At 50.8% G+C, this 24,702-nt stretch overlaps 1 protein-coding gene and 1 long non-coding RNA gene across 4 annotated transcripts in view; one reads left to right on the forward strand and one right to left on the reverse strand.

Moving 5' to 3' along the window:
- The window catches only part of UBE2F (ubiquitin conjugating enzyme E2 F (putative)), a 45,983-nt gene extending 33,321 nt beyond the window's left edge, over window positions 1–12,662 (forward strand). For 2 of the 3 annotated variants that reach the window (XM_040231882.1, XM_040231884.1), the window contains 5 exons: window positions 3,712–3,782; window positions 5,607–5,664; window positions 6,882–6,914; window positions 9,894–9,956; window positions 11,937–12,662. In XM_040231882.1, the coding sequence (XP_040087816.1) occupies window positions 3,712–3,782; window positions 5,607–5,664; window positions 6,882–6,914; window positions 9,894–9,956; window positions 11,937–11,987 (276 nt within the window). In that variant the 3' untranslated portion in view covers window positions 11,988–12,662. The remainder of the gene's footprint in view (window positions 1–3,711; window positions 3,783–5,606; window positions 5,665–6,881; window positions 6,915–9,893; window positions 9,957–11,936) is intronic. The other variant, XM_040231883.1, reaches the window with a different exon arrangement.
- On the reverse strand, window positions 12,476–24,642 carry LOC120856502. Its single transcript, XR_005719446.1, has 2 exons — window positions 24,463–24,642; window positions 12,476–12,763 (listed from the first exon to the last, which is right to left on the reverse strand). It is a non-coding gene; the product is annotated as an uncharacterized LOC120856502 (long non-coding RNA).
- Between the last annotated feature and the right edge of the window lie 60 nt (window positions 24,643–24,702).

A 24,702-nucleotide genomic window follows, 5' to 3' on the forward strand; every position in this document is an offset into this window, starting at 1 on the left:
GGCCACCTGAGCTGTGGGAGGAGGCCGCGTCCTGAGGCAGGAGACAGGAAGGCGGCATTTCTCTCTTCCTGGAAGTGAGGTGATGTGATAGCGCATCAGGCAGCATGGTCGTGGGCAGCCCTAAAGGGGCCAGGAAGTGCGCTCCTGCCACGCTTCCAGGAGAGCAGGAGGCACCTCCAGCAGCACCTGGATGCCCACTGGCCCCTCTTCTTTTTAAGGTAATCTATGTACTCCATGGAAAATTGAGAAAAAAATCAGTATGCAAAAATAGAATATTAGTCACCTGTTGTCTCTCTCCAGCATCAGAGATGACCATCACTCTTTCTGATGGATGTTTTGCACGACATCTAACCGTACATACAAGGGTTGTCATGCTACACGTGGCTTGGTGACTTGGGGTTTTTAACGTTACAGCGTAGTACAGCATGGGCTTCCCTGGTGGCTCAGCCGTAAAGCATCCACTTGCCACGGCAGAAGATGCAGCTTTGCTCCTTGGATAGTGAAGATCCTCTGGAGAAGGGAATGGCAACCCACTCCAGTATTGTTGCCTGGGAAATCCCATGGACAGAGGACCCTGGACTACAGTCCATGGGGTCGCAGAGTCACAACAGCAGCAGTATAGTACAATGTATCATCAGATCATAAAAACGTATGTTCTCTTGTCAATTAGTATATAATTATATCATCCTTAGTAGGAGCACTTAATTGTGTAATGTATCATGGTTTTAAATTAATCCTTTATGGTTGATCACTGGGTGACCAATGTTTGATAATATGAGCCAAACTTTTGTAAAGGGCCAAATAGTAAATATTTTAGGCCTTGTGGACTATATATGATCTCTGTCATATATTCTTTAAAAAAAACAAAAATACCCTCTAAAAATAAATATAAAGGCTGCACTTGGCTCGTAGACCACTTGGAATCACGCTCGGGCTTGTTTGGTCCACGGGTTGTAGTTCGCTGGCCCCTGGAATGAGCAGTGCTGTGACGCCGGTCCTGGGCAGCAGCACATGTGTGCCTGCTGCTTGCTGCCTTTGGATAAATTCTTAGAAGTGCAGTCACAGGTATTGAGTCGTTGATGCTGATTTTAAGGCTTTTTAATCAATATGATTCAGTTACCTTCCAGAGATCGTCAGTGTGTGAAAACTGTTTTTCCTAAACCGTGACCAACGTGGGATGTTTTCATTATTTTTTTATTTTTGCTCTTTTGGAAAGAAATAAAATCTAAATGCAATTTGCATTTTCATTTTTTAAATAGGATGCTAAGTTTTTTTTCCTCCTTATTAACTGTTTATGTCTTTTATGGGCTATTATTATGTGCTTGGCCCCCCTTTTTTTTCTGTTGTATTTGTTTTTCTTATAAGCATTCCTATATAGAAATTATATGAAACTTTTTTCTTAGTTTACTTAGCCGTGTCATAAACATTTCCGCGTTTTCATTCGTCTTTTTGTTGTTGTTCTGTAAAAGCTTGTGGCTTTTTGTTTTAGGGTGTAGCCAAATCTACTTTTCCTTCTTGAATTTTTCATGCTGTGGAATGCTTGTAACAGGCTTTCCGACCCCAAGGTAGCTCGTCTGTGCTTGTTCTAGTGCTCTTAGAGCTCTGTGTTGTTTCTGCTCTGTGAAGCTCTCCGCGAGCATCTGACTGTACTTTTCTGAATAGCTAACCCCTGAAGCACTCCTGTCCCCGCTGACTGGCGGTGTGGCCTTTGTCATGCGAACCCTGAGCCGTGTGGCAGCATGGCTAGTGAGGCCAGCCCCCGAGGTGGGAGCTGGGGTCAGTGCATCTGGTTAGTCTGGATTTAGAGGTGGTAGGGCTCTGTGAGAATAGTTCACAGACTATTGAAAAGTGAAAAAGGGTGAAAAGTGTGTGTCAGAATCCAGTCCCCAGTTGTGGTGCAGAGATCTGCTCTCTCTCTGGGGCACTGCTGTCAAGAGGGCCATGGACAGCCTCCAGCTGTGGAAGGTGTGAGGGGATGAGGAGGAGAGGGCAGGCGCGGCCCCACACTTGGAGCTGCAGGGACACCAGGCAGGTGACAGTGCGTTGGGGCCTCAGAGGAGGGAGGGGCCTTCCGTCCTTCCAGACGCTGAGTCAGTGGTGCCATCTGCCCTGCAGGCTGCTGTGTCCAGTAGACTCACCACATGCACAGTGCCAGCAGGGCTGACCTTCCTCTTGAGCCTGAAGGCCTTGCTGAGAGTGCAGGCTCTGCCAGTATTTGTTCTGTCAAATGCATTCCTATTTACCTGCAGAAAAGCAAGTTAGAGAATATTCAGATTGATTTCAGCTCCCAGTGATCCTAAATTTTGTAATCCTCAGATACCCACCTCTACTTGGTTGGACTAATTATTCAGGGGAATCTGTTGACGTCATGTTGCTTTGAAATCAGGAAGAAAATTTAATGAGGGTACTGAAAAAAAGTGTTTAAAAATGTTTGTTTTATACAGATTCGAAAGGTGACACTATTAAAGTACTAGAAAAAGTACAGAAGATTTGGATGGTGATATATTCTCTAGATTTGGTCTCAAAGATAAAAATTTTCATTACAAAGATTTTGTATCTGTGAGATGACTTGTCTGGTGAGATTCTGAGACTCAACTGTCATGCTCCTCAAACCAAGGTGACCTTGCAGTGGACTGGGCCTGGGGAAGGGGCTACCCACGCAGGCAAGAGTGGGCGTGTGACCTCCCTGGAGGCGAGAGTGCTTGGCACTGAATCCGCAGCAGCGCTCTGGCCAGAACCCCCTGCCCAGTTCCTGGTCTTCATCCCAGTGAAGTATTTCATCCGACGTGAGTGAAGATAGCGTTGATTGAAGTTTTGTAGTAGAAGTGGGAAGAACCTAAGTGTTCGGTCACAGGGGACTGGCTTGCTAAATACTAGTGTTTGTGCCATGGAATGCATGGACGCCCAAAGGCATCTGAGATGATGACAAGAATAAATGTGAAAAAATGTACAGCACGTTTCCCTGCTTCTGTAAAGAAAAATGACTGTGCGTCACACATACCTGTGTGTATGGCCTCGAAAAGAGGCTCCAAAATGTGCATCATAATTAATAGGAATTATTCTGGGTAGAGTGCTATACCTTTGTCTACACACATATTAGCATCTTTCGTTTTTGTTTTTTTTTTAGATGAGTGTGATCGGTTTTAAAATAGAGTAAGATTAAAAGAACATTATCCAAACACGCTCCATCCTAAGTGATGTTGATGTGTCTTATTCCCACGTGATCTTTTTCATTCTCTCTCCCCCTTTTAAGTATTAAGTGGACTAGGACTTACATCTAGACAAGGAAAATGACAGTAGCATCCTCAGAGACATCCACAAAGGGCACCGGCGCTGCTGTGGGGAGCAGCACTTCAGCCGCTCAGCCACGTAGCGTGAAGGAGTCTAGGGGCTCCTGGTTCACAGCCGGGTCTGGGGGTGCAGAGCTCCTTCCCCAGGCCTCTGCGGCTGCTCCTCCACAGCCGGGGCCCAGGGAGGGGCAGGGGGCAGGGGCCCTGCAGCCAGCACCATGTGCCATCAGCCCCGGGGCGTGGAGGGGTCCTGTGCGGGGACAGCAGCCCCCGCAGCGAGACCAGCGCTGCGCCCGGTGTGCGGACACCGCTGCAGGATCTGGGACCGCCGCCTGATGAGCCGGGAGCGCGGTAAACCAGCGCTGGGTGGGAGATGCAGAAGGCTCTGGAGCGCCTGTGATCTCTTCCTTCTGTGTTGCAGCCTCCCAAAGTGAAATGCTTGACCAGGATCTGGCACCCCAACATCACTGAGACCGGTGAGATATGCCTCAGGTGAGTTCTGTCCTCTCCATCTCCTGTGCTCTGAGTGCTGCCTGAGGCTGGGCTTCCCAGGGGTCACCTCCCCCGAGAGGACACTCTGAGGCTGGGCTTCCCACCCGTTACCTCCCCCGAGAGGACACTCTGAGGCTAGGCCTGGAGTCAGGAGGCTTTGGAGCGGTCTCTCGGCTCCCCCTTCCCTGCCTGGCCTCTGCAATCCACCCAGGATGCCCCCTCTAAGGATTTTACCCCGTCCCCTCTTATTTTAATGAGGCACACTCCCACCACGTGGCTGATTTTAGATAAAAGGGGAAACTGTGATTAATGGAATTCACAGTGGGAGGATAATGTGGATGGCAGGCTTCAGAAGACCGCCCCACTTATATTTAAATGTCCTCTCTTGTGGTTTTTCTTTTCTGCTTTTTTGGTTGCACGCACGTGGCTTATGGGATCTTAGTTCGCTGGCCAGGATCAGTCCCAGGCCCTGGCAGTGAAAGTGCGGAGTCCTAACTGCTGCACCTCCAAGAAGTTCCTTCAGCGTCCTCTTTACCAAAACAGTCTCTACCAAAACGACGTGCGCAGGAGCACGTGCCTGGAGCCTTTGACCCGTGGTGCCCGGGGCCTTGCCCTTCCAGGGGCAGGTGACCGGGAACCAGCCGTTTCCTGCTTCTAGAGCTTGCTGGTCACTAACATAGAGAACCGAAGAGGTCGTGTAGGGTGGGGGTGGAGGTGGTCTTCAAGTCAGTTTAGCCTGTGGGCTGTGTCTGTCTTGTATCCCACATGTTCTCTGGCAGGGCAGTGAGGCAGCTTGCAGGGCTCTGGAGCTGGCTCCCTGGCCGAGTCCTGGCCCACCCCTGGCAGCCGTGTGACCCAGTGGCCTGGCCGCTCCATCTGGAGCGTGTCTCCGGCATGCTGTGTGCTCCCTTGCTGTGATCTCATCCTCAGGCCCGGCCTCTGGGTCCTGTCCTCCCACCCTCTTCACCCCGCAGAGACCGCCGGCACCTGTGAAAGGCCATGTGCAAACTCTCACCGTCCTCCCTGCGGGCACGAGGACACCCACTTTCACGTGAAAAATACATTTTATGAGTGTATTTTTTAAAAAGGCATCTTCCCTTTTAACTATCTGCCCTTTAAGGGTTGAAACTTTAGAAATCTGTGATCTTCAGTTTCAGATTCTAAGTGTCTTGTCTCCCCTCCTCCAGTCAGAGTGGTCCAGAGAGGGCGTTTCTCTGGTCACTTCTACCATCTTCTGGGAAATCAGGTTATTAACAAAATATAATAGGAATTTAACAGATGGTCACCTGCTGCAAAACCTAGAAACCATGAAGGAAAATAGTTGATAGATTTAGCCACGTTAAAATTAAAAACACACAATTTGAAAGAGAAAGTGTCAGCACGATTGCTCCCCTTGTATGTAAACAGTCCTTTCAATTGATACGAAAAAGATGGGCCCCCCCACTGGAAAAATGAGCTTTGGCTCCAAGTAGGGGATTCAGAGGAGGAGGTGCACAGTAGGCAGAATGCGTCTGGGGCTGCTTGGTCTCCGTGGCAATGGGAGACGAGCGCCTGGAAGCAAGGGGAGGCTGCTCGCCACTTCTCAGGCTGGCAGGCAGCAAAGCATGCGTGCGTGTGTGGACAGGCTCCTGTTCCATTGGAGGGTACGTGTATCTGTAAACCTTTCCCTGGTCCTTCAGCCATACAGAGACTGCAAACCACAGAGGAAAGAAGGGCCCGGCGGACAGGAGCTGCTCCGTGCCGCTGCGCCCAGCTGCGCACCTGCGGCTGGCGGGGCCTGTTGGCCGCTCCTCACTCACCGCTCCGCTTTTCCGTCTGTTTCAGCTTACTGAGAGAACACTCGATCGACGGCACCGGCTGGGCCCCCACAAGGACGCTGAAGGTGAAGTGCAGGCCTCTGCCTGGGGCCTCCCTGTCTGGAAGGAGCCTCCCGGGAGGACAGCAGTGTGCACGCTGTCCCGTCCACACGGCTGGCCGCCCTCCCTGTTCCCGCTGCCCTCACCGCCTGCCAGCCCTCCTGGGGCTCCCCCGCCCCGGTTCCCTGAGCGGGTTGGAGGGGCGTCAGGCCGCTGCAGTGCTTCACTGTCCGGCTCATCCCGCTGTTCCCCGGGCTTGCACAGCGGTCTCCCCTAACTCAGTGCAGACTTGCCAGCAGTGGGTGGGGACGGAGGAGGGGTGGCGAACGTGGCCAGGTGTGCTGGAGGGGGCGCCTCTTTGGGGCGGGGGGTGATCGGGGAGCCACAGGGACTCAGGAAGTGGCCCCAGGTGTTTTGCCAGCGTGGCTCGAGTGGGCTTCGGGGGGTGTGTTCTGGGCACCCATGTGGCGCCATGGGCTGTGCATCATCTCCGAGCTCTCCCTTGCTGCTGCCCCCGGGCCCCTGACTCTCTTCCCTGACCCTTATCAACAGCGTCCTGGCTTTTGGCCAGTGTTCAGTGAGTGGCAAGCAGCTACCTGACTTCCACCATCTTTGAGTAGTGAAGTGGCTCCACAGTGTCACAGCCCCTGCCTGTCTGCCATGGTGTCGGTCCTGCCTAGAGGAGCACTCGCCTCAGACTGGGTCTGGGGGCAGTCGTGTTCCCAGCCTGCCTTTGGCTTCAGCGCAGAGATGTGGCCTTCTGAGCGAGGCCATTTTCGTGGTGACCGTCCCCCTCCTCTTAACCTGAAGGGCCATGGGCAGCATGTCGGCCTGTCTGAGGCTCTGGGCTGCCTGGCGTGGTGCACATGCTGTCTCCTTGCCTCTCTATCCCGTAACATTTTCACACACGGTGCCTTGGCTCAGTCAGGGATGGACAATAAAAGCCTTCCTCCCTGGAACCGCTCAGAGGCCTCGGTCTGCGCTGAGGTCATGAGGAGCGGGCAGCGGCTGGTCGTGGAGCTGCTGCATTGGCTGCTGTCCCTGGGTGGTGAGGGTGGGCCTGAGAGGACTGGACCTGTGTGCAGGCTCCGTTTCCCCACGGTTCTTTGCTGATTAACTCTCTAGGCCCTGCCTTTTAAAACAACTTTGAAAAATCTAACCTTCATAATATGCTGACTTACTGGTTCATCTCTTGGAGACCACCCTCACCTGAAACTTCTTTTTTTCTTTCTTCTCATTTCAGGATGTTGTTTGGGGATTAAACTCTTTGTTTACTGTAAGTATGTTGACCAAAATTCCAAATTTTTAAAAATTTCTGTCTGCTGGTTTTAAAGATAGCATTAAGGATAACACAAGGGAATTACTGAACCCCTCTCTTCTTTGGCACTTTTGTGAGTCAGAAGAACAGTGAGTTAAGAACTGAGGGTGCTTTGGAGTGACCCATGGGGAGGTCGGGGGAACAGGTGGGGAGAGAGCAGAGGGAGGGGAGAGGAGAGCGTCCCTACTGCCTCGGGGGCAGCACGGGCCAGCTCCATTCCCTGTGGTCTCCTCCATCGGGTTAGGCTCCCCTGGGGGCCTGGCCACCCCACGCTCCACTCTGCTTCACTCCCAGGTGCCCTGGCTTGGATGAAGGAGCATGTAGTCACCAACCTTTAGGCTTTTCACAATTAGCTGTTCTTTGAGTTTTGACTTTTTGATCATCATTTCAGTTCAGTCGCTCAGTCGTGTCCGACTCTTTGCAACCCCGTGGACCACAGCACACCAGGCTTCCCTGTCCATCACCAACTCTTGGAGCTTGCTCAAACTCATGTCCACCGAGTCAGTGATGCCATCCAACCATCTTATCCTCTGTCATCCCCTTCTCCTCTTGCCCTCAATCTTTCCCAGCATTACAGTCTTTTCCAGTGAGTCAGTTCTTCACATCAGGTGGCCAAAGGATTGGAGTTGCAGCTTCAGCATCAGTCCTTCCAATGAATATTCAGGACTGATTTCCTTTAGGATTGACTGGTTGGATCTCCTTGCAGTCCAAGGGACTCTCAAGTCTTCTCCAACACCACAGTTCAAAAGCATCAATTCTTTGGTGCTCAGCCTTCTTTATGGTCCAACTCTCACATCCATACATGACTACTGGAAAAACCATAGCTTTGACTAGACAGATCTTTGTCGGCAAAGTAGTGTCTCTGCTTTTTAGAACACTCTCTAGATTCGTCATAGTTTTCTTCCAAGGAATAAGCGTCTTTTAATTTCATGGCTGCAGTCACCATCTGCAGTGATTCTGGAACCCAAAAAAATAAAGTCTGTCACTGTTTCCATTGTTTCCCCATCTATTTGCCGTGAAGTGATGGGACTGGATGCCATGATCTTAGTTTTCTGAATGTTGAGTTTTAAGCCAGCCTTTTCACTCTCCTCTTTCACCTTCAACAAGAGGCTCTTTGGGCTTCCCTGGTGGCTCAGAGGTTAAAGCATCTGCCTGCAATGTGGGAGACCTGGGTTCGATCCCTGGGTCGGGAAGATCCCCTGGAGAAGGAAATGGCATCCCACTCTAGTATTCTTGCTTGGAGAATTCCATGGGCAGAGGAGCCTGGTGGGATACAGTCCACGGGGTCGCAAAGAGTCGGACACGACTAAGTGACTTCACTTCACTTTCTGTCATAAGGGTATCATCTGCATGTCTGAGATTATTGATGTTTCTCCCAGCAACCTTGATTCCAGCTTGTGCTTCATCCAGGCCAGCATTTCACATGATATACTCTGCTGCTGCTGCTGCTAAGTCGTGTCAGTCATGTCCGACTCTGTGCGACCCCATAGACGGCAGCCCACCAGGCTCCCCCGTCCCTGGGATTCTCCAGGCAAGAACACTGGAGTGGGTTGCCATTTCCTTCTCCAATGCATGAAAGCGAAGTCGCTCAGTTGTGTCCGATTCTTCGAGATCCCATGGACTGCAGCCTACCAGGCTCCTCCGTCCATGGGATTTTCCAGGCAAGAGTACTGGAGTGGGTCGCCAGTGCCTTCTCCAATGTACTCTGCATATAAGTTAAATATATTTGATCATAAAGGAGCTTTAAAAGAAATAAATTTCAAAGACCTGTCCTTGGGCAAGAAAAAGCTGTGCTACTGAGTAAAACCTCAGGTCCCTCCAGGAAAAGGAGCCCATCCTGGACAGCCCACAGGACAGTCCCCTGCGTCCTTGCCCTGTCATCTTGAGCAAATAAAACACCCAGAGCCTCACAAGAGACTCTTCCATGCCTCATATATTCACTACACAGTCGAGAAGATGAAGAATTCTGTGTGTTTGGTGTAGTCTTCTATTATATATGGTTCATACTTTTGCCTGTTTCTAGGACTTGGAATCTAATTTCCCAGCTGTAAATGATCATAGAGTTACAGGTTTTCCTTGCTCTATTTGTGACATATTGGTCACAGCCATGTTTATTTCCAAATCAGGAATACGATCCCCAGGTTAAACGTTTCTGCTGAGGAGAAATACAGTTTCTTTACAATGACCCATTGATGGCTTTGGAAAGTAGTGACATCATAAGGACAAATCTTTCTACCCTGGTCTTTCAGAAGAGGAGTAGATAGTATGAAGATTAGATGTGGCCCCCGATCTGAGACCTGTGCTTATTATTCTTGGTGGAGAGGCGGGCGGTGGAAGGACGGGAGGAGGGGAGCCCTCCCAGGGCTTTCCTGAGGTGGGAAGGTGCTTCCTCCTCAGGCCAGGGAACGCTGACCTAACGGCACTGTCCTCCGTCCAGTTTGGGTCCAGACATCATTCCTCTTGGGTTGTGAGTACAGTGCTTGTGGAGATGAGTTAAAAGATGAAGGGGAACCCAGGCAAGACCAGAATGAAAGCATAGTAGACACAGTTGTTAATCACAAAATCAAGGGGAAAACGAGTTTCTAAGGAAAAACAGAATTTTTATTTATAAATGCTCATATTGAGAGTGGTTTGTCCTTCCCCAATTATAAGAAATAGCATTAGAAATTAAGGTGATTGCTGTTTCCTCACCAAACTGGAAAGTCATCTGTACACACATTCGACCCTTCTCTCAGTCAACCATGAATCACCATTTTGGAAAAAATGTCTCACGTTCAATGCTTCTGCATCAAAAAGTTTATTTCTCGGCAGTTTTCTCAACTCTCTAGATCACTCTAACATTTGCTGATTAAATTTCTGTTGCCTGTTTCATAAAATGAAGAGTGGTAACAGCAGAAAAACAGGTTCTTTCCAGTTTACTCTGACTTTCTTTTTAAGGATCTGTTGAATTTTGATGATCCACTGAATATTGAAGCTGCGGAACATCATTTGCGAGACAAGGTAAGCTATTCACAGAAGATTCTAGGCTGATGTGTTTGGTGAAAATATAATTGTGTGTGCGAGCGTATGCTCAGTTGTATCTGACTCTTTGTGACCCAATGGACTGTAGCCCTCCAGGCTCCTCTGTCCGTAGGATTCTCTAGGAAAGAATACTGCATGGGTTGCCATTTCCTTCTCCAGGGGATCTTCTCGACCCAAAGATCAAACCTGAATCTCCTGCATTGGCAGGCAGATTCTTTACCTGGTGCCACCTGGGAAGCCTGAAAAGAGAATTACTGCCCCTTGAGTAGATAAAGATGAAATTGAGAATGGTGGAACCCAGGATTGGAGCTTAAAGCATTTATAATTGATGTGTTATAATCAGTGTGCCTGGTCTCAGGAAAGTGTTTGACCCCAGGTCAGACAGGGGTGTTCCTATAAGGTGTGATTTCCTAGCAGAGTTCAGTGAGTGACTGACAACAGGCAATTCTTGCTTCACCCCGTGACAGTGTAGGAATGCAGGCAGGAGGATGGAGGCGGCCCCCAGCCCTCACATCGCAGGCTCTGTCCCGCCTGCCCCAGGACCCATTCCTTCTGCCCACAGCTCCACACGGGAGGGGCTCACCTTGTCCCTCATTTGCTGTGAGGAAGCAAGGCCAAAAAGAAGGGAGAAGACCCGCCAGGAGGGGGCAGAGCTCCGGACTTAAGCCCGGAGTTCCTGGCCGCCTCTGGCAGCATCAGACAGAGGAGCAAGGGGGGGCTGCAGGGCCTGTTGGGGAGGACTGCTCACCTGGAGGGGCGTGGAGACCAGAGGGGCCTCGGGCTCAGCTGGGGCACCTGTGCTCCCGGGGTCACACTGAGGGCGGGGCTGCCGGTGGGATCATCACTCCACCCCGAGAGCTTTGGCCCCGGGAGCAAATGGTACTGTGGGCTTCGGGGCGCTGTGGACGTGGATCTTGTGAGTTTTGCTGAAGGCGGCCAGGGCTCCCATGCAGCCCGTGTTGGCTGTGGTCTGGTGAGGGGCCCCATGCGCAGCCCTGAGCCAGCTGGTGGCGGTCACAGCTCTCCCCTTCCTCAGCCCAGAGCCCGCCCCCACCTGCAGAGTGAATTCACAGCCTCCCTAGTGGCCCCTGCGGGGGCCTCTTGGTCACCAGTAGAGGGCGCTCGTCAGGCCCCGAGCTGTGTGTGTCCCTGGATGCAGGTGAAGGGGGGCACCCTGTGGGCAGCAGTGCGGGGAGGAGGGGGGCTGGGAACCCACCTTCAGCTCACACGCTGCCCCAGCAAACGAGGGCAGGCCTTCTGAGGTGGGTGAGCTCCAAGTACTCTTGTGGCTCAGACAGTCCCAGGGCCCTTCCCAGTCCTGCAAGGCGGGGGGATTCTGCTCCTAACCTTAGAAAAAGACCTAAGGATACCCTTGGGGCGTTGGCTCAGATGGGAGGTGCTTTCTTGCTCGTCCTGGCTGGGAGGGGCCTGCATCCATATGGCCTTTTTACATCTGAGGGATCAGCCAGGCTCCAGGTAGCTTTTGCCTGTTGACCAAGGAGGCAACTCTGTTCAAGCCCCCCTCTCCTCTGCGGCAGGGTGGGCACCCTGATGGCCCGCCGCACCTGGACGATAGGTAGGAGGGTCCTGGGAAGGCGGATCTGGACACAGGGCCTTCCCGAGGGCAGCAGCCGGGACCCATTTGCGGTCCAGAGCACTGGCCTGACCCACGTGGGGACCTTGACCGCACTGGGCATCTCTCCCGCCTGCAGAACGAAGGGTCTTCAGTTCCCTTACGCCCAGAGCGTGTTGGCATCCCCACCCCGGCACCCCGAGTGGCAGGGAGGCGGCACTCTGCCCGCGGGTCTCTGCGCGTCCTGCCCCTTGGTTACCGGGGGATGAGGCTGGGCCCTCCACACACTCCCCAGAGCTCACCGGGGCCCTTGGCTCGGGGGGGGGGCCTCACTTGTCCCCAGAGAGTCACTCCCCCATGACTCAGCCCTGATCCCCACCCCGCAGGAGGACTTCCGGAATAAAGTGGAGGACTACATTAAGCGCTATGCCAGATGATACGGGGAGAGGACTGCAGGGCCGCGGACTGTGCGTGAGAAGATGGGCTCCACCCGAAACCAGAGGAGCCTCTCCCCGATCCTCAGCTCCCCTCAGTCCCGCCGGCTCCTCTGAGTCCTGTGACCGTGTTGTCCTGAGGAAGAACCTCTTCACGACCGCCCTTGTAGCCGGAGAGTTCCACATAAATACAGCCAGAAAATGTGTCTGGGGTTCTAAAGAGTTGTCTGCTTACCTTAACATGTTTACTTTTTTGAAACTGTACTGTATAGGCTGTTGATGAGAATGAACTCAGCGTCGAGGCTAGAGCTGCTTCTCCCCTCCCCCGTCAGTCCCCCGCAGGTGATGCTGATGCTCAGTGTAGCCCGCAGATTGGCCGTCAGAAACCCGCTACAAACTGTGATTGGTGCGAAGTCTCTTAGCTCTTCCCACGAATGTCGGCCCTGCCTAGGTGTCGTGAAGCTTCCCAGAATGCCGTCATTCACTGTAGATCTCTTACTGAAATGCGTATTTTATTTAATGTAAGTATATTTTGGAACAGATTTGTAATTTGTACAATTTAATGCTTTAATTATTTTTTTCTATTCTCATTTAGTTTGTATTTTCATTGTATAGAGCAGACAGATGTTGGGTCAAGCAACTATGGAGAAATACAAAGAAAATATGAAAGGCACAGTATTCATTGTGTCCAAATACACCAAGAATCTGGGTTTTAAAAAATCAGCTCATTTCCAGGTCCAGATGGGGCAAAGAAGCTTCGGGAGCCTTTGCAGCTAGATCTGGAAGATTTAAAAGAAAAGCAAGGTCGTGTGCTGCCCAGAGAACCCTGGCTGCAGCCCAGCCCACCCGAGGGCTAGGTGCTCCTGCATGGTGACACACCTGTGAGCCAGTGTGCAGGGAGCCTTATGTTCTGGGGCCTGGAGGGAGACCTCAGCAGCCCGAGGCCCTGACACTGCACCTGTGGCCCTCTGAGGTATTGGCGGAATTTGAGGGTATTCCCGTGCTCTCAGGCCCCTGAGTCTCCGGAGCGTTTCTCCTAAGCCTTGGCAGGCCAGGAGTCAGAGGCAGCACACTTCGAAGTAAGAACAGGGAAGAGAGGTGAGTGGGTTTACTGCGGTGTTAGACATCGGAACCACTGGAATCAAATAGTTTCCTCTAGCTGATTGCCGGACACGCTCAGGTTTAACTGACAGCTTCCTCAGGCCTCTGGACTGCCCCATCTGCCATCTGCCTGGTCTGGTTGGTTCCTCTTAGTTTATAGCATTGTCTCTGATTATGAGATCAGTCTGTCCAGGAAGGAATTGGGGCCACACTTCCCACTGGTCATTGGGAACCCTGCCAATTAGACAGGAGGGTGGTGACCCAGCTATTGGGCCACTGTGTCTGGTGCATGGAGCAGGGGGTTGCGGGGGGAGGTGGCATCTTTGACCAGGCCTGTCAGGACAAGCGTCCTGGGAGAGGGACCCCAGTAACATACTTCAAACTGGAACCCAGTGTCAAAGTATCACAGAACTCCCCCACAGACCACAGAGCCACCCTCTGCTAGGTGGGTCAGGAGAGCAGCAGCTGGTGGTCTACATGCCCCGGGGCACACTGCTCCCTGCCAGCTCCCGCCCGACTCCCTAGGTCACACCCCCTAGCTGTCCAGACAGCCCGCCCGGTGGTGCAGATGGAGGTGGAAGAAATGAAACATGGGTAACGTGGGGCAGACACTGCTCGCTGGACAGGGTGAAAGGGATAAGGCTCCTTGTTGGTTCTGACCTCACACACAGGTCTCTGCTCATTGGGGGTCAAGCAGTTCTTCAAAAGTGACACTCCCATGATCTGGATCATCCCTTTCTGTCCGGTGGCCCTCCCTCAGAGGCATCCTGCCCCCAACCCCACCCCATCTTGTTAAAGAGCTCACCCAGCTTGGCCCGTGGCCTGTGGTGCCATCCTGGGTGCCTGCCCAGCAGGCCCCGCAGCAGCTTTTGGTGCCTGTAGGACACTGATCTCTGGGACTTTGGCTTCTTGGGGTCTTTTCTCACTCTTAGGCCACAGTAACATTTCTGGCCATAGTGCCTGTGCCTGCCAACCCAGGACAGTTGGTGATGTCTGATCTGCCAGGGGTGGGGCTGCTGGGCCTCTGGGCACCCCGACGGCCCTGGAGCCAGCTGGGGTGGTGCCGTGTCCCCATGCCGCTGCTGCTTAGAATCGCATGCATCAGCTGCATGATTTTCAGGCACAGTTTACGTGGAGATGGCTCCAGGGTAGCCCTGGCAGGAGGAGAAGCTTGCGTCTCCCCTCTTCCCTTCCCTTGGACAGACCGCCTGCAAGCTGCCTCTGGCAGGAGCCAGGGCCAGTGTTACTCAGGTGCTGAGCACTGACCTCCTGGCTGTGTCTCTCCTTGCAGCCCGGGATGTCACGTGTCCTGGTGTACTTTTCAGCTGCTGTGTCTGTGTTGCCCAATGCCAGCCTCAGGGAGCAGGGTCTTGGGTAACTTCATGAGACGCCCTGCTTTACCTGCCCCCCTCTCCAAGTCCTGAAAGCCCCAGAGGCCTGCCTGTCTGACCTCTGGCACTCAGACTAAGCCGGGTGGTGCACATGCCAGAGAAGTCTACAGTACGAGATTTGTGGGAAGACCATGTGCTATTCAAACTGTTTGCAGTAGCTATCACTTGGAATGTCGTCTTTGGAAGGAACGCGTCCCTTCATGTTTGCCAGTCTCCGTGTTCCATGTGTATTTTCCTCTGCCCTTGTTCCATGCCTGGGGACTCACAGGAAGACATCACAGTTCCAGGAGGGAGCAGGCCTTCCCCACGGTGTGGCCGCAGCCAGGCCAGTCTCAGTAGAGTCCCAAGTCTGCTCTCAGGACATCTGGTGGCACAGGCACTAGAAACAGATTGAACCAACTTGCTGGGCTCTGAAGCTTAGCAAAATTATCTCAGAGGCCAAACTCCCAGGCGGTGGTGACCACCATGATGGGTCACGTGTCTTCAGGGGACAAGCCTGGGTTGTTCTGTTACCCCACCCTTTCTTTCTTGAACTGCTGTGGGAAAAAAATTCCAGTTGCCATCAGACCTTTTGCTGTTATGATCAAGTCAAGCAGAATTTTTTTCATAGAAGAAGTCCAACAAGGCGTTAACCAACAACTGCAGCTTTAACAAGATCCTTTCATGGCTGGTATAGTCTATTCCAGGGTCATTTCACTTCCATCCACTTAAGAATGTTTAATCTTGGAAAGTTAGGTTTGCTACAAGTTCATTTTCTTCATAAAGTGTGTGTAGTAAAATGCTATTGATACATAGTAAAATAATGTTTTCCTTTTCCTTTGCCGAAGAACTTGGAAAATGGGGAAACCGGTCACACCTCTCCTTCCCTGCTCCTACAGCCCTGCCTCAAACAAATCCAGCAGATTGGAAGGGCCAGTTCAGAGGAGTCCACATCACCTGCTGAAGTTCTCACTCATGCCCTGGGGTTCCACAGGTCACCGAAGTGACTTACCAAAAGAATTGTGGTTGGGCAAATGTTCTTCAAAAAACCCAGAGATGGAGGCATTTGGGGACCTTGCACTGTTAAGAATATCTGTTTCCTCATGTCAAGCTGTATAAAGAACTGAATTACCATCTCTTTTTTAAAACCCATCTTAGGGCTTTTTCACTTTCATCACCAGTCACACTGGGCCAGTGTTCTTCTGGTAAATTCACTAATGTTCTGGTTTTTTGTCTTTTTTAAACTTATGGGCAGTTATAAGAAATCACTGGTGTTGCAAGAGTTCCCAGTGCTAGAGGAGAGACTATGGACAGGCCTGTGCTCTGCAGACCAGGCCAGATGGTGGTCGGGGGCCCGGGGAGAGGGTGGGCATCCCCACAACTTATGGCCCAGGATGCTCACCCCTGTGTGACCCCAGGGAGGCCCTGCAGTCGCTCCCACAGGCCACACATGGTGCTTGATGGCGAAAGATCATTTTGCTTAAACCATTCATTATCTGACAGCTCTTTCTGAATGTATTCCGGGACTTCCTTGGTGCTCCACTGGTGACAACCCCAGGCTCCCAGTGCAGGGGGCCTGGGTTCGATCCTTGGTCAGGAAAATAGATCCCACATGCTGCAACTAAAGGTCCTGCATGCCGCAATGAAGATCAGAGGTCCCACGCCTGCAGCTAGGACCCAGTGCAGCCAAATAAGAAAATAAAAATGGACTTTACTCCAACGTCAATAACCCTGTTCATCTGCATCCTCCCCTCCCCTCACCTGGATGAGGGTGGGTGCCATGAGCTGGGTGCAGCGCTCAGGAGAAAGAGCCTTGCTTCCTGCTCCTACACGGCTTCGGCCTCAAGAGTCTGAGAAATGACGCCTGCGTCCTCGGTGAGCACGGTGTCATGGCCACGAGTCTGGTGGGACCAGTGACCAGGGTGTGACACAGACCACATTCCCCGCAGAACAGCAGCGGGGGAGGTGGGGTGGGCAGCCACACACCCACTGAGACCGGAGCAGACACAGGGCAGCGGCCCCACGCACGGCCACCGGGGCTTCCTACAGCCTTCCCGCGCCTCCAGAGGAGGCACCGGCCTGGCATCCAGAGCCCGCGGCCACTGGGCCCATCTTTCTGCCTGCTGCTGCACCCAGGACCCTGGCTTTCGTGCCGTGGGGAGGCCCGTCCCAACCCTGGCCTCAGCGTCCCGCCTGGGGCTTCCTTCTGGATTCAGTTCAGGTGGTGCCCCGTGTAGCCGGCCGGTCTCACAGGTTGGTGGACAGTCTTGCGGTGTCCTCACCTCGCCCAGGCTTCCAGAAGCACCAGGGGAGGTCTGCACCTGCCAGTGTGTCCATTTCTGCCTGTGCGAGCATCAGTCAGCTCCTGGAGCACAGGGCCTCCTCTTCACTGCAGGCAGTGACTGAGTCTTATGATGTGATGATTGATGGTAGGTGGGTGCAGTGGGAGCTTGAGAGCATGAGTCCGCCAGAGGCAAGCCTACTCAGGGCAGGCCCCTGCCTGGGGGCGGGAAACGCCGGCCAGCCCAGGCCAGCTGGGCCAACAGACCCCCCAACCTTCAGTGACAGGTGCCGTCTCAACAGTTTGCTTTGCTTGAGTAAATGGGCCTCTGGAAAAATCCTGCTGAGAAAGAAGGAATAATGTCCAGCAAACTTGGGATAAACATGGTAATGGAAACCAAGTGTAGGATTTAAAGAAACTTTTCCAGGGGGCAAAAAAATCCATCTGCTTAGGAAAATGCAGTAAATGGCACCTTTGACCCCAAATCAAAAAGTCCTAAGGTGGCCTAGTGGTTAAGAATCCACTTGTCAGTGCAGGGAACACGGGCTCAAATCTCCGATCTGGGAATCTTCTACATGCAGCCAAGCAACTCAACCCTTGCCCCACAAATACCGAGCCAGTGCTCCAAGGCCTGCAAAGCACAGCTACTGAGCCCATGCACCGCAACTACTGAAGCTCACACACCTAGAGCCGGTGCTCCCCAAGAGAAGCCACTGCAGCGAGAAGCCTGCACGCTGCAGCAGAGTAGCGTCCGCTCATCCACTAGAGAAAGCCCACACACAGCAGTGAAGACCCAGCACAGTCAAGAGCAGACTTTTTAAAAAAGTAACATGCACAACAGTACAGGGCAGGTCGATGCTGGCAAAATAGATCAATCATCAGTGATGAGGAGACAAACTTGGTTAGCTCTCCAGGAAGGACACAAAGAGACAAAAGTCATCTACAGAGAGGACAACAGGGCAGAGGGGGCTTGTCCGTGTGCCTAAGATGGATTAACCTCCTCTCTGTGCCAGGAACAGGAAAAAAGGTAAAAAATACATTCCTTACCATAAATCACAGTGTCTCAGTCATTCAGTTCAGTTCAGTTCAGTCACTCAGTCGTGTCTGACTCTTTGCGACCCCATGAATCGCAGCACGCCAGGCCTCCCTGTCCATCACCAACTCCCGGAGTTCACTCAGACTCACATCCATTGAGTCAGTGATGCCATCCAGCCATCTCATCTTCTGTCATCCCCTTCTCCTCCTGCCCCCAATCCCTCCCAGCATCAGTCTTTTCCAATGAGTCAACTCTTCGCATGAGGTGACCAAAGTACTGGAGTTTCAGCTTTAGCATCATTCCTTCCAAAGAAATCCCAGGGCTGATCTCCTTCAGAATGGACTGGTTGGATCTCCTTGCAGTCCAAGGGACTCTCAAGAGTCTACTCCAACACCACAGTTCAAAAGCATCAATTCTTTGGCACTCAGCCTTCTTCACAGTCCAACTCTCACATCCGTACATGACTACTGGAAAAACCATAGCCTTGACTAGACGGACCTTTGTTGGCAAAGTAATGTCTCTGCTTTTGAATATGCTATCTAGGTTGGTCATAACTTTCCTTCCAAGGAGTGAGCGTCTTTTAATTTCATGGCTGCAATCACAATCTGCAGTGATTTTGGAGCCCAGAAAAATAAAGTCTGACACTGTTTCCACTGTTTCCCCATCTATTTGCCAGGAAGCGATGGGATCAGATGCCATGATCTTTGTTTTCTGAATGTTGAGCTTTAAGCCAACTTTTTCGCGCTCCTCTTTCACTTTCATCAAGCTTTTTAGTTCCTTTTAACTTTTCTGCCATAAGGGTAGTGTCATCTGCATATCTGAGGTTACTGATATTTCTCCCAGCAGTCTGGATTCCAGCTTGTGCTTCTTCCAGCCCAGCGTTTCTCATGATGTACTCTGCACATAACTAAAATAAGCAGGGTGACAATATACAGCCTTGACATACTTCTTTTCCTATTTGGAACCAGTCTGTTGTTCCATGTCCAGTTCTAACTGCTGCTTCCTGACCTGCATATAGGTTTCTCAAGAGGCAGGTCAGGTGGTCTGGTATTCCCATCTCTTTCAGTTAGTCATTAGGGAGATGCAAATTAAGGCCACTTCACACCCCTGAGGACAGCTAAAATAAAATTTAAAAAACAGACATCATTTGTTGCTGGGGATTTTGAGAAATCAGAATCCTCATATACTGCTGATGAGAATGGCAAATGGGGCAGCTCCTTTTAAAAACATTCTGGAAGTTACTCAGGTTAAATATACAGGAACCACACTGAGACTTCCCTGGTGGCCCAGTGGTAAAGAATGTGCCTGTCAGTGCAGGGGTCTTGGGTTCGATCCCAGGTTGGGGAACTAAGATCCCACATGCCAAGGGGCAAGAAAGCCTGTAAGGCAGTCCGTGAGCCTGCACTGTCTAGAGCCTGAGCATAGGAACTAGAGAAAGCCCATGCACTGCAACAATTTATCATAGTCAAAACGCGGATACAGAGCCAATGTCCATCAAGTGATGAATGGGGAAACGAAATATGGAATAGCCAGGCAAAGGAGCAGTGAGCATCAACAAAAAGGAATTACTGATACATGCTACAACCTGGGCTGAAACCTTTGCAACAGCATCCGAACTGAAAGAAACTAGACACACAAGGCCACAGGCTTTATGACTCCATTTATATGAAATACCCAGACAGGCAAACCTATAGAGATAGAAAGTAGCTAGTTGTTGCTAGGGCTATGGCGAAGAGGAAATGGAGACTGACTGCTAGTGAGTGCAGTGTTTCTTGTTGGGGGTGATGAAAATATGCTAGATGTACTTAGTTGCATAACCTACAAATATCATACACTTTAAAAGGGTTAATTTTATGGTATATGGAACATTATGAAGAAATGAAGGTGTAATACTGGAAAATGTTCAAATTATCCACAGGAAGACAAGCAAAGACAAAAGAGTTGAGAACTACATGAAACAAATAGAAAATAAATAATAAAATGGTAGATTTAAGATTTATTACCATTTGATAATTATATGTAAATGGTCTAATACACTAAAAGACAAAGATTTGCAGAGTGGATTACTCTGGTCTGCGGAGATGTTACCATTGTGGAAAACTGAGTCAAGGACTTTGTATCATTTTTACAACTGCACGTAAACCTATAAGGGCCCAATAAAATTTTTACTTAAGACTCTTGAGAGTCCCTTGGACTGCAAGGAGATCCAACTAGTCCATTCTGAAGGAGATCAGCCCTGGGATTTCTTTGGAAGGAATGATGCTAAAGCTGAAACTCCAGTACTTTGGCCACCTCATGCAAAGAGTTGACTCATTAGAGAAGATTCTGATGCTGGGAGGGATTGGGGGCAGGAGGAGAAGGGGACGACCGAGGATAAGATGGCTGGATGGCATCACTGACTCAATGGACGTGAATCTGAGTGAACTCCGGGAGTTGGTGATGGACAGGGAGGCCTGGCGTGCTGCGATTCATGGGGTCGCAAAGAGTTGGACACGACTGAGCAACTGAACTGAACTGAACTGAATACACCCAGCACCCAAGAAGGTAAAATTTACAATGCCTAGTATTTAACACAAAACTTCAAGGTATGCAAGAACCAAGTAAATAACAGCCACGGTCAGAGGGGAGAAAAAAGTCAGTCTATAGAAACAGAGCCTATCAAATATGATAGCATGAATGGATCAGAGTGTTAAAACAACTCAAGATGATAAAGAAAAGACTACTCGTGTTAAGTCAAGATGTGGAAAATATAAGACACAAATTCAGTTTTCTGAAGAAAAACAAAGATGTGATGAAAAGTATACCAGATGGGTTTAACAACAGGTTACATATTGCTGAAGAAAAGATTTATGAACTGGAAGACAGCAAGAAAAAAATGAAAGATGGTGGGTGGCAGTATATCTAAAGACAAAACACTCAGAACTCAGGGGAGCTGGGCGCAAACTTCATGCAGCCCAGCAAACTTGTAATTGGAGTTTCCAAAGGAGCAGGGGAGAGAGAAAAGCATTTGAAGATTTAATTACTAAAAGCTTTCCAAATTGATAAATGCTCCAAGCCCACAGACACCAGGTCAACAACTTCAAAGCACAAGAACATGAGGGAAACTACATCATATCACATTCTACATTGCTTAAAATCAGTACCAGAGCAAAAATATTAAAAGCAGTCAAGAATTAAAGGCACATCATGTAAAAAGGAACGTAGAAAAGGGTGGTTGCATGTTTCCCGTTGGAAAGAATGTGAGCAAGGAAACGGTGGAGAAAAAAAAAAACTTTATTGAAAGAAAAATCTCAAGCAAGAATTCTGTATCTGGGAAAGGTACCAAAGCTGAAGGCAAAATAAAGATGTTTCTCATATATACAAAAGCTGAAAGTCATGCCAGCAGATGAACACCGCAAGGAACTTTGAACAAAGTCCTCAGACATGGTATCAGGTGGGAATATGGAACCACATCAGGGTTTCTCAGCCTCAACACTAAGCTGATGCTTAGGCCAGATGTGGCTCCCGGGTGGACTGTCCAGTGCATTGTAGGGTGGTTAATGCACATATGGCCTCCAGTCCAGTTCAGTTCAGTTCAGTCACTCAGTCACGTCCAACTCTGTGACCCCCATGAATCGCAGCACGCCAGGCCTCCCTGTCCATCACCAACTCCCAGAGTTCACTCAGACTCACGTCCATCGAGCCAGTGATGCCATCCAGCCATCTCATCCTCTGTCGTCCCCTTTTCCTCCTGCCCTCAATCCCTCCCAGCATCAGAGTCTTTTCCAATGAGTCAACTTACGAGCTATTAATAGATCCCAGAAGCGCCAACCACAGTGATGGGGGACAGCTAACGTTTTAGACATTGTTAAATGTCCCCTAGAGGGAAAAATACTGAGAAGGCAACGGCAACCCACTCCAGTACTCTTGCTTGGAAAATCCCATGGATGGAGGAGCCTGGTGGGCTGCAGTCCATGGGGTCGCTAAGAGTCGGACACGACTGAGCAACTTCACTTTCACTTTTCACCTTCATGCATTGGAGAAGGCAATGGCAACCCACTCCAGGGTTCTTGCCTGGAGAATCCCAGGGATGGCAGAGCCTGGTGGGCTGCCGTCTATGGGGTCACACAGAGTTGGACACGACTGAAGCGACTTAGCAGCAGCAGCAGCAGAGGAGAAAAAAAATCACTCCTGGTTGAGAATCACCTTTCATATTTTGCATCTCTGTGTTTTTGACCAATGATCTGACAGAATTCCTCTGCTTGGGCATTTAACACATTAATTCACTCTTTATGCCTGTTCTATTCAGCCTATTTATTGATTTTTTCAAAAACAGACTTTATTTTTCAGAGCAGTTTTAAAGGTTCCCAGAGAAAATGAGCAGAACAGAGTTCCCCTATCACCCTATTCCCTACACGTCTACTTCCTCTACTACTGACGTCATACAGATATAAGACATTTGTTAACAACCACCGAACCTACATGGACACATCGTCATCCACAGTCCCTAGTTGACACTGGGGTCCACTCTTGGTGTCTGACATTATATGAGTTTCCACAAACGTATAATGACACGCATCTATCATTATAGTATCATTTACAGTGGTTTTACTGCCCTAAACATTCTCTGTGCTTTGCCTGTTCATGCCTGTCTGACTCCCTATCCCTGGTAACTCTATTAGAGTGTTTTTTTTTTTCACACTTTCTTTTTTAAAATTTTTATTTAACTGTATCAGGTCTTGGTTGTAGTCCAAGATCCGTGTTGCCTCACACAGGATCTCCCGTTGTGGGACGCAGTGTGTCCCACACTGCATGTGGGATCTTAGTTTCCCCACCAGTGATCAAACTCACATCCCCTGCATTGCAAGGCGGATTCTTAACCACTGGACCATCAAGGAAGTCCCCCCTATTGAGTTTTAAAATCTCAATTATTATAGCTTTCATCCAGTTGTTTTTTTTTAACTGTTGCTTGTTCTTATGACTGCCTTTTAAAGAAATAAGATGCTCCCTTAACTCCTTGAAGGGGACGACAGAGGATGAGATGGTTGGATGGCATCACCAACTCGATGGACATGAGTTTGAGTAAGTTCTGGGAGTTAGTGATGGACATGGAAGCCTGGCGTGCTGTAGTCCATGAGTTCGCAAAGAGTTGGACATGACTGAGTGACTGAACTAACTGAGCTGACTCCTTGTAGACCTTTCCTCTCTGAGGACTTACTCTGCTCTATGACTTTTCCTCCTTAGGTGTGAGCTCTGTTTGCTGCATTTACTATTTCACTGCCACGGAGATGGCATTTCCTCAAATATTTGATCTTTACTGGACACTGATTTCATAATTACCCTCTGCAGGCATCTGCTGTGTGTGTGACCAGCCCACTCGTTATCATGTGGTTGATACTGCTTTTAGGAAGAGTGGAGTCCAGGCCATGGTCCTGAGTGTGGGGCACTCTCAACTCTAGACTCCACCACTACCTTTGATGTATCCATCTGGAACCACAAACCTCTAACTGCTGCCTAACTAGTCCAGGGAGGGCTGGATCAGTCCCCTCCAGCTCCCATCCTGACAGCCTTCCATAGAGAGAATGAAGCCTGCCCCACACCTGTCAACTTCCCCACCCACCTCTGCTCTTAACCTCCTACCTGCTCACTGCCTCCAGGACTTTTTACCTCTTCTTCATCTTCAGCCTCCTTGTTAGCTGCCTTCTTGAAGCCCCGTCATCCTGTGCCCCTTCTTACCTCCTTCCTCAACCTTCTAAGAGCTGACTACATCCTCCACCTCTTCCTGTCTCCTTGCTTCCTCGGTGCTGCACTCTCCCCCTCCCCCACAGCTCTCATGAAATTCCTTTCACAAAACCATGAGTAGCTCCTGCCTGATATATACAGTAGACACTTCAGACTTCCTCTCAACTACTACCTGTGCTCTTGACACTCTTCATTCTGTTTCCTCTTCTTTTCACTGGCCCTGAGCTTCTGTGTATCTATTTGCTTCTTAAATTTTCATGTGTCTTTTGCTCCAGACTGCATTTGGCAAGACATGAGCTCGGTTTGCATGCAGGAATGAAAGGAAATAAAGAATCAAGAAAGGAAAGAGGCTTGCTGAGCTGCAAAAGACAACTTCTGGACCCTGCCAGGAGATAACATTGAGCAAGTCTACAAAAAATCCAACTAAAATTCAATTTCTTGGCAAAGTATCCCTGCGTTCAAATTCTGGCCCCATTCCTCCCCGTGTGAAGGTGGGCAAGATGCTGGCCTTTCCTCTAACTGGACATCCTCGCGTGTAAGGTGGAGCTGCCAGGTACATACTGGATAAAGGTGATGCCAAAACCAAACTAGTGAATACACGAAAGGCGCTTGGAACACCGCCTGGCACACGCTCGGCGCTCAAACTCAGAAACTGTTAACTTGCCAAAAGAGCAAGAGACGGTGGGCGGCTCATTAGCATTCAGGAATCTGCATCCTTGCCTTCTCACCGCTTTCGCAACCGACTCGCGTTACGGTCCGCGGCGGTCGGCGGGAGGCACGAACACTAGACACTCCCATCCGACAGGTCGTGCTCCGCCGGCCCGGGCGCCTTCCCGTCCGCGTACCGGCGCTACTCCTCCCCTCGCTCCCGCGTGCCCGGTGGCGCCCCCCGCTCCCTGGGCCCGCCAGACCCCCTGCCCCGCGCCCCGCGCGGTGTTCCTCCGATCTCGCCTAGCCCCTCAGACCCACCCTCGCGAGACGAGCGCGAAGTCACCGCGCAGAGGGTCGGGTCACGGCGGAGGCGCAGGGTGCGGCCTACCGGCCTCGGCTGACCGCGGATCCTGCTCCAGCCGAGCGGACGTAGTCGGACCGGCGACCGAAGCCCCGCCGGCCCGGGTCGGGCGCCGCCTCCTTGCGCGCCGCCGCTGTGACCACGCCCCCGGGACGAGCTTGAAGCCCCGCCCCCAGCCCGTCCTCTCTGCGCGTGCG

This window comes from Oryx dammah, unplaced genomic scaffold, assembly GCF_014754425.2.
Source record: "Oryx dammah isolate SB20612 unplaced genomic scaffold, SCBI_Odam_1.1 HiC_scaffold_28, whole genome shotgun sequence".
Lineage (NCBI taxonomy): Eukaryota > Metazoa > Chordata > Mammalia > Artiodactyla > Bovidae > Oryx > Oryx dammah.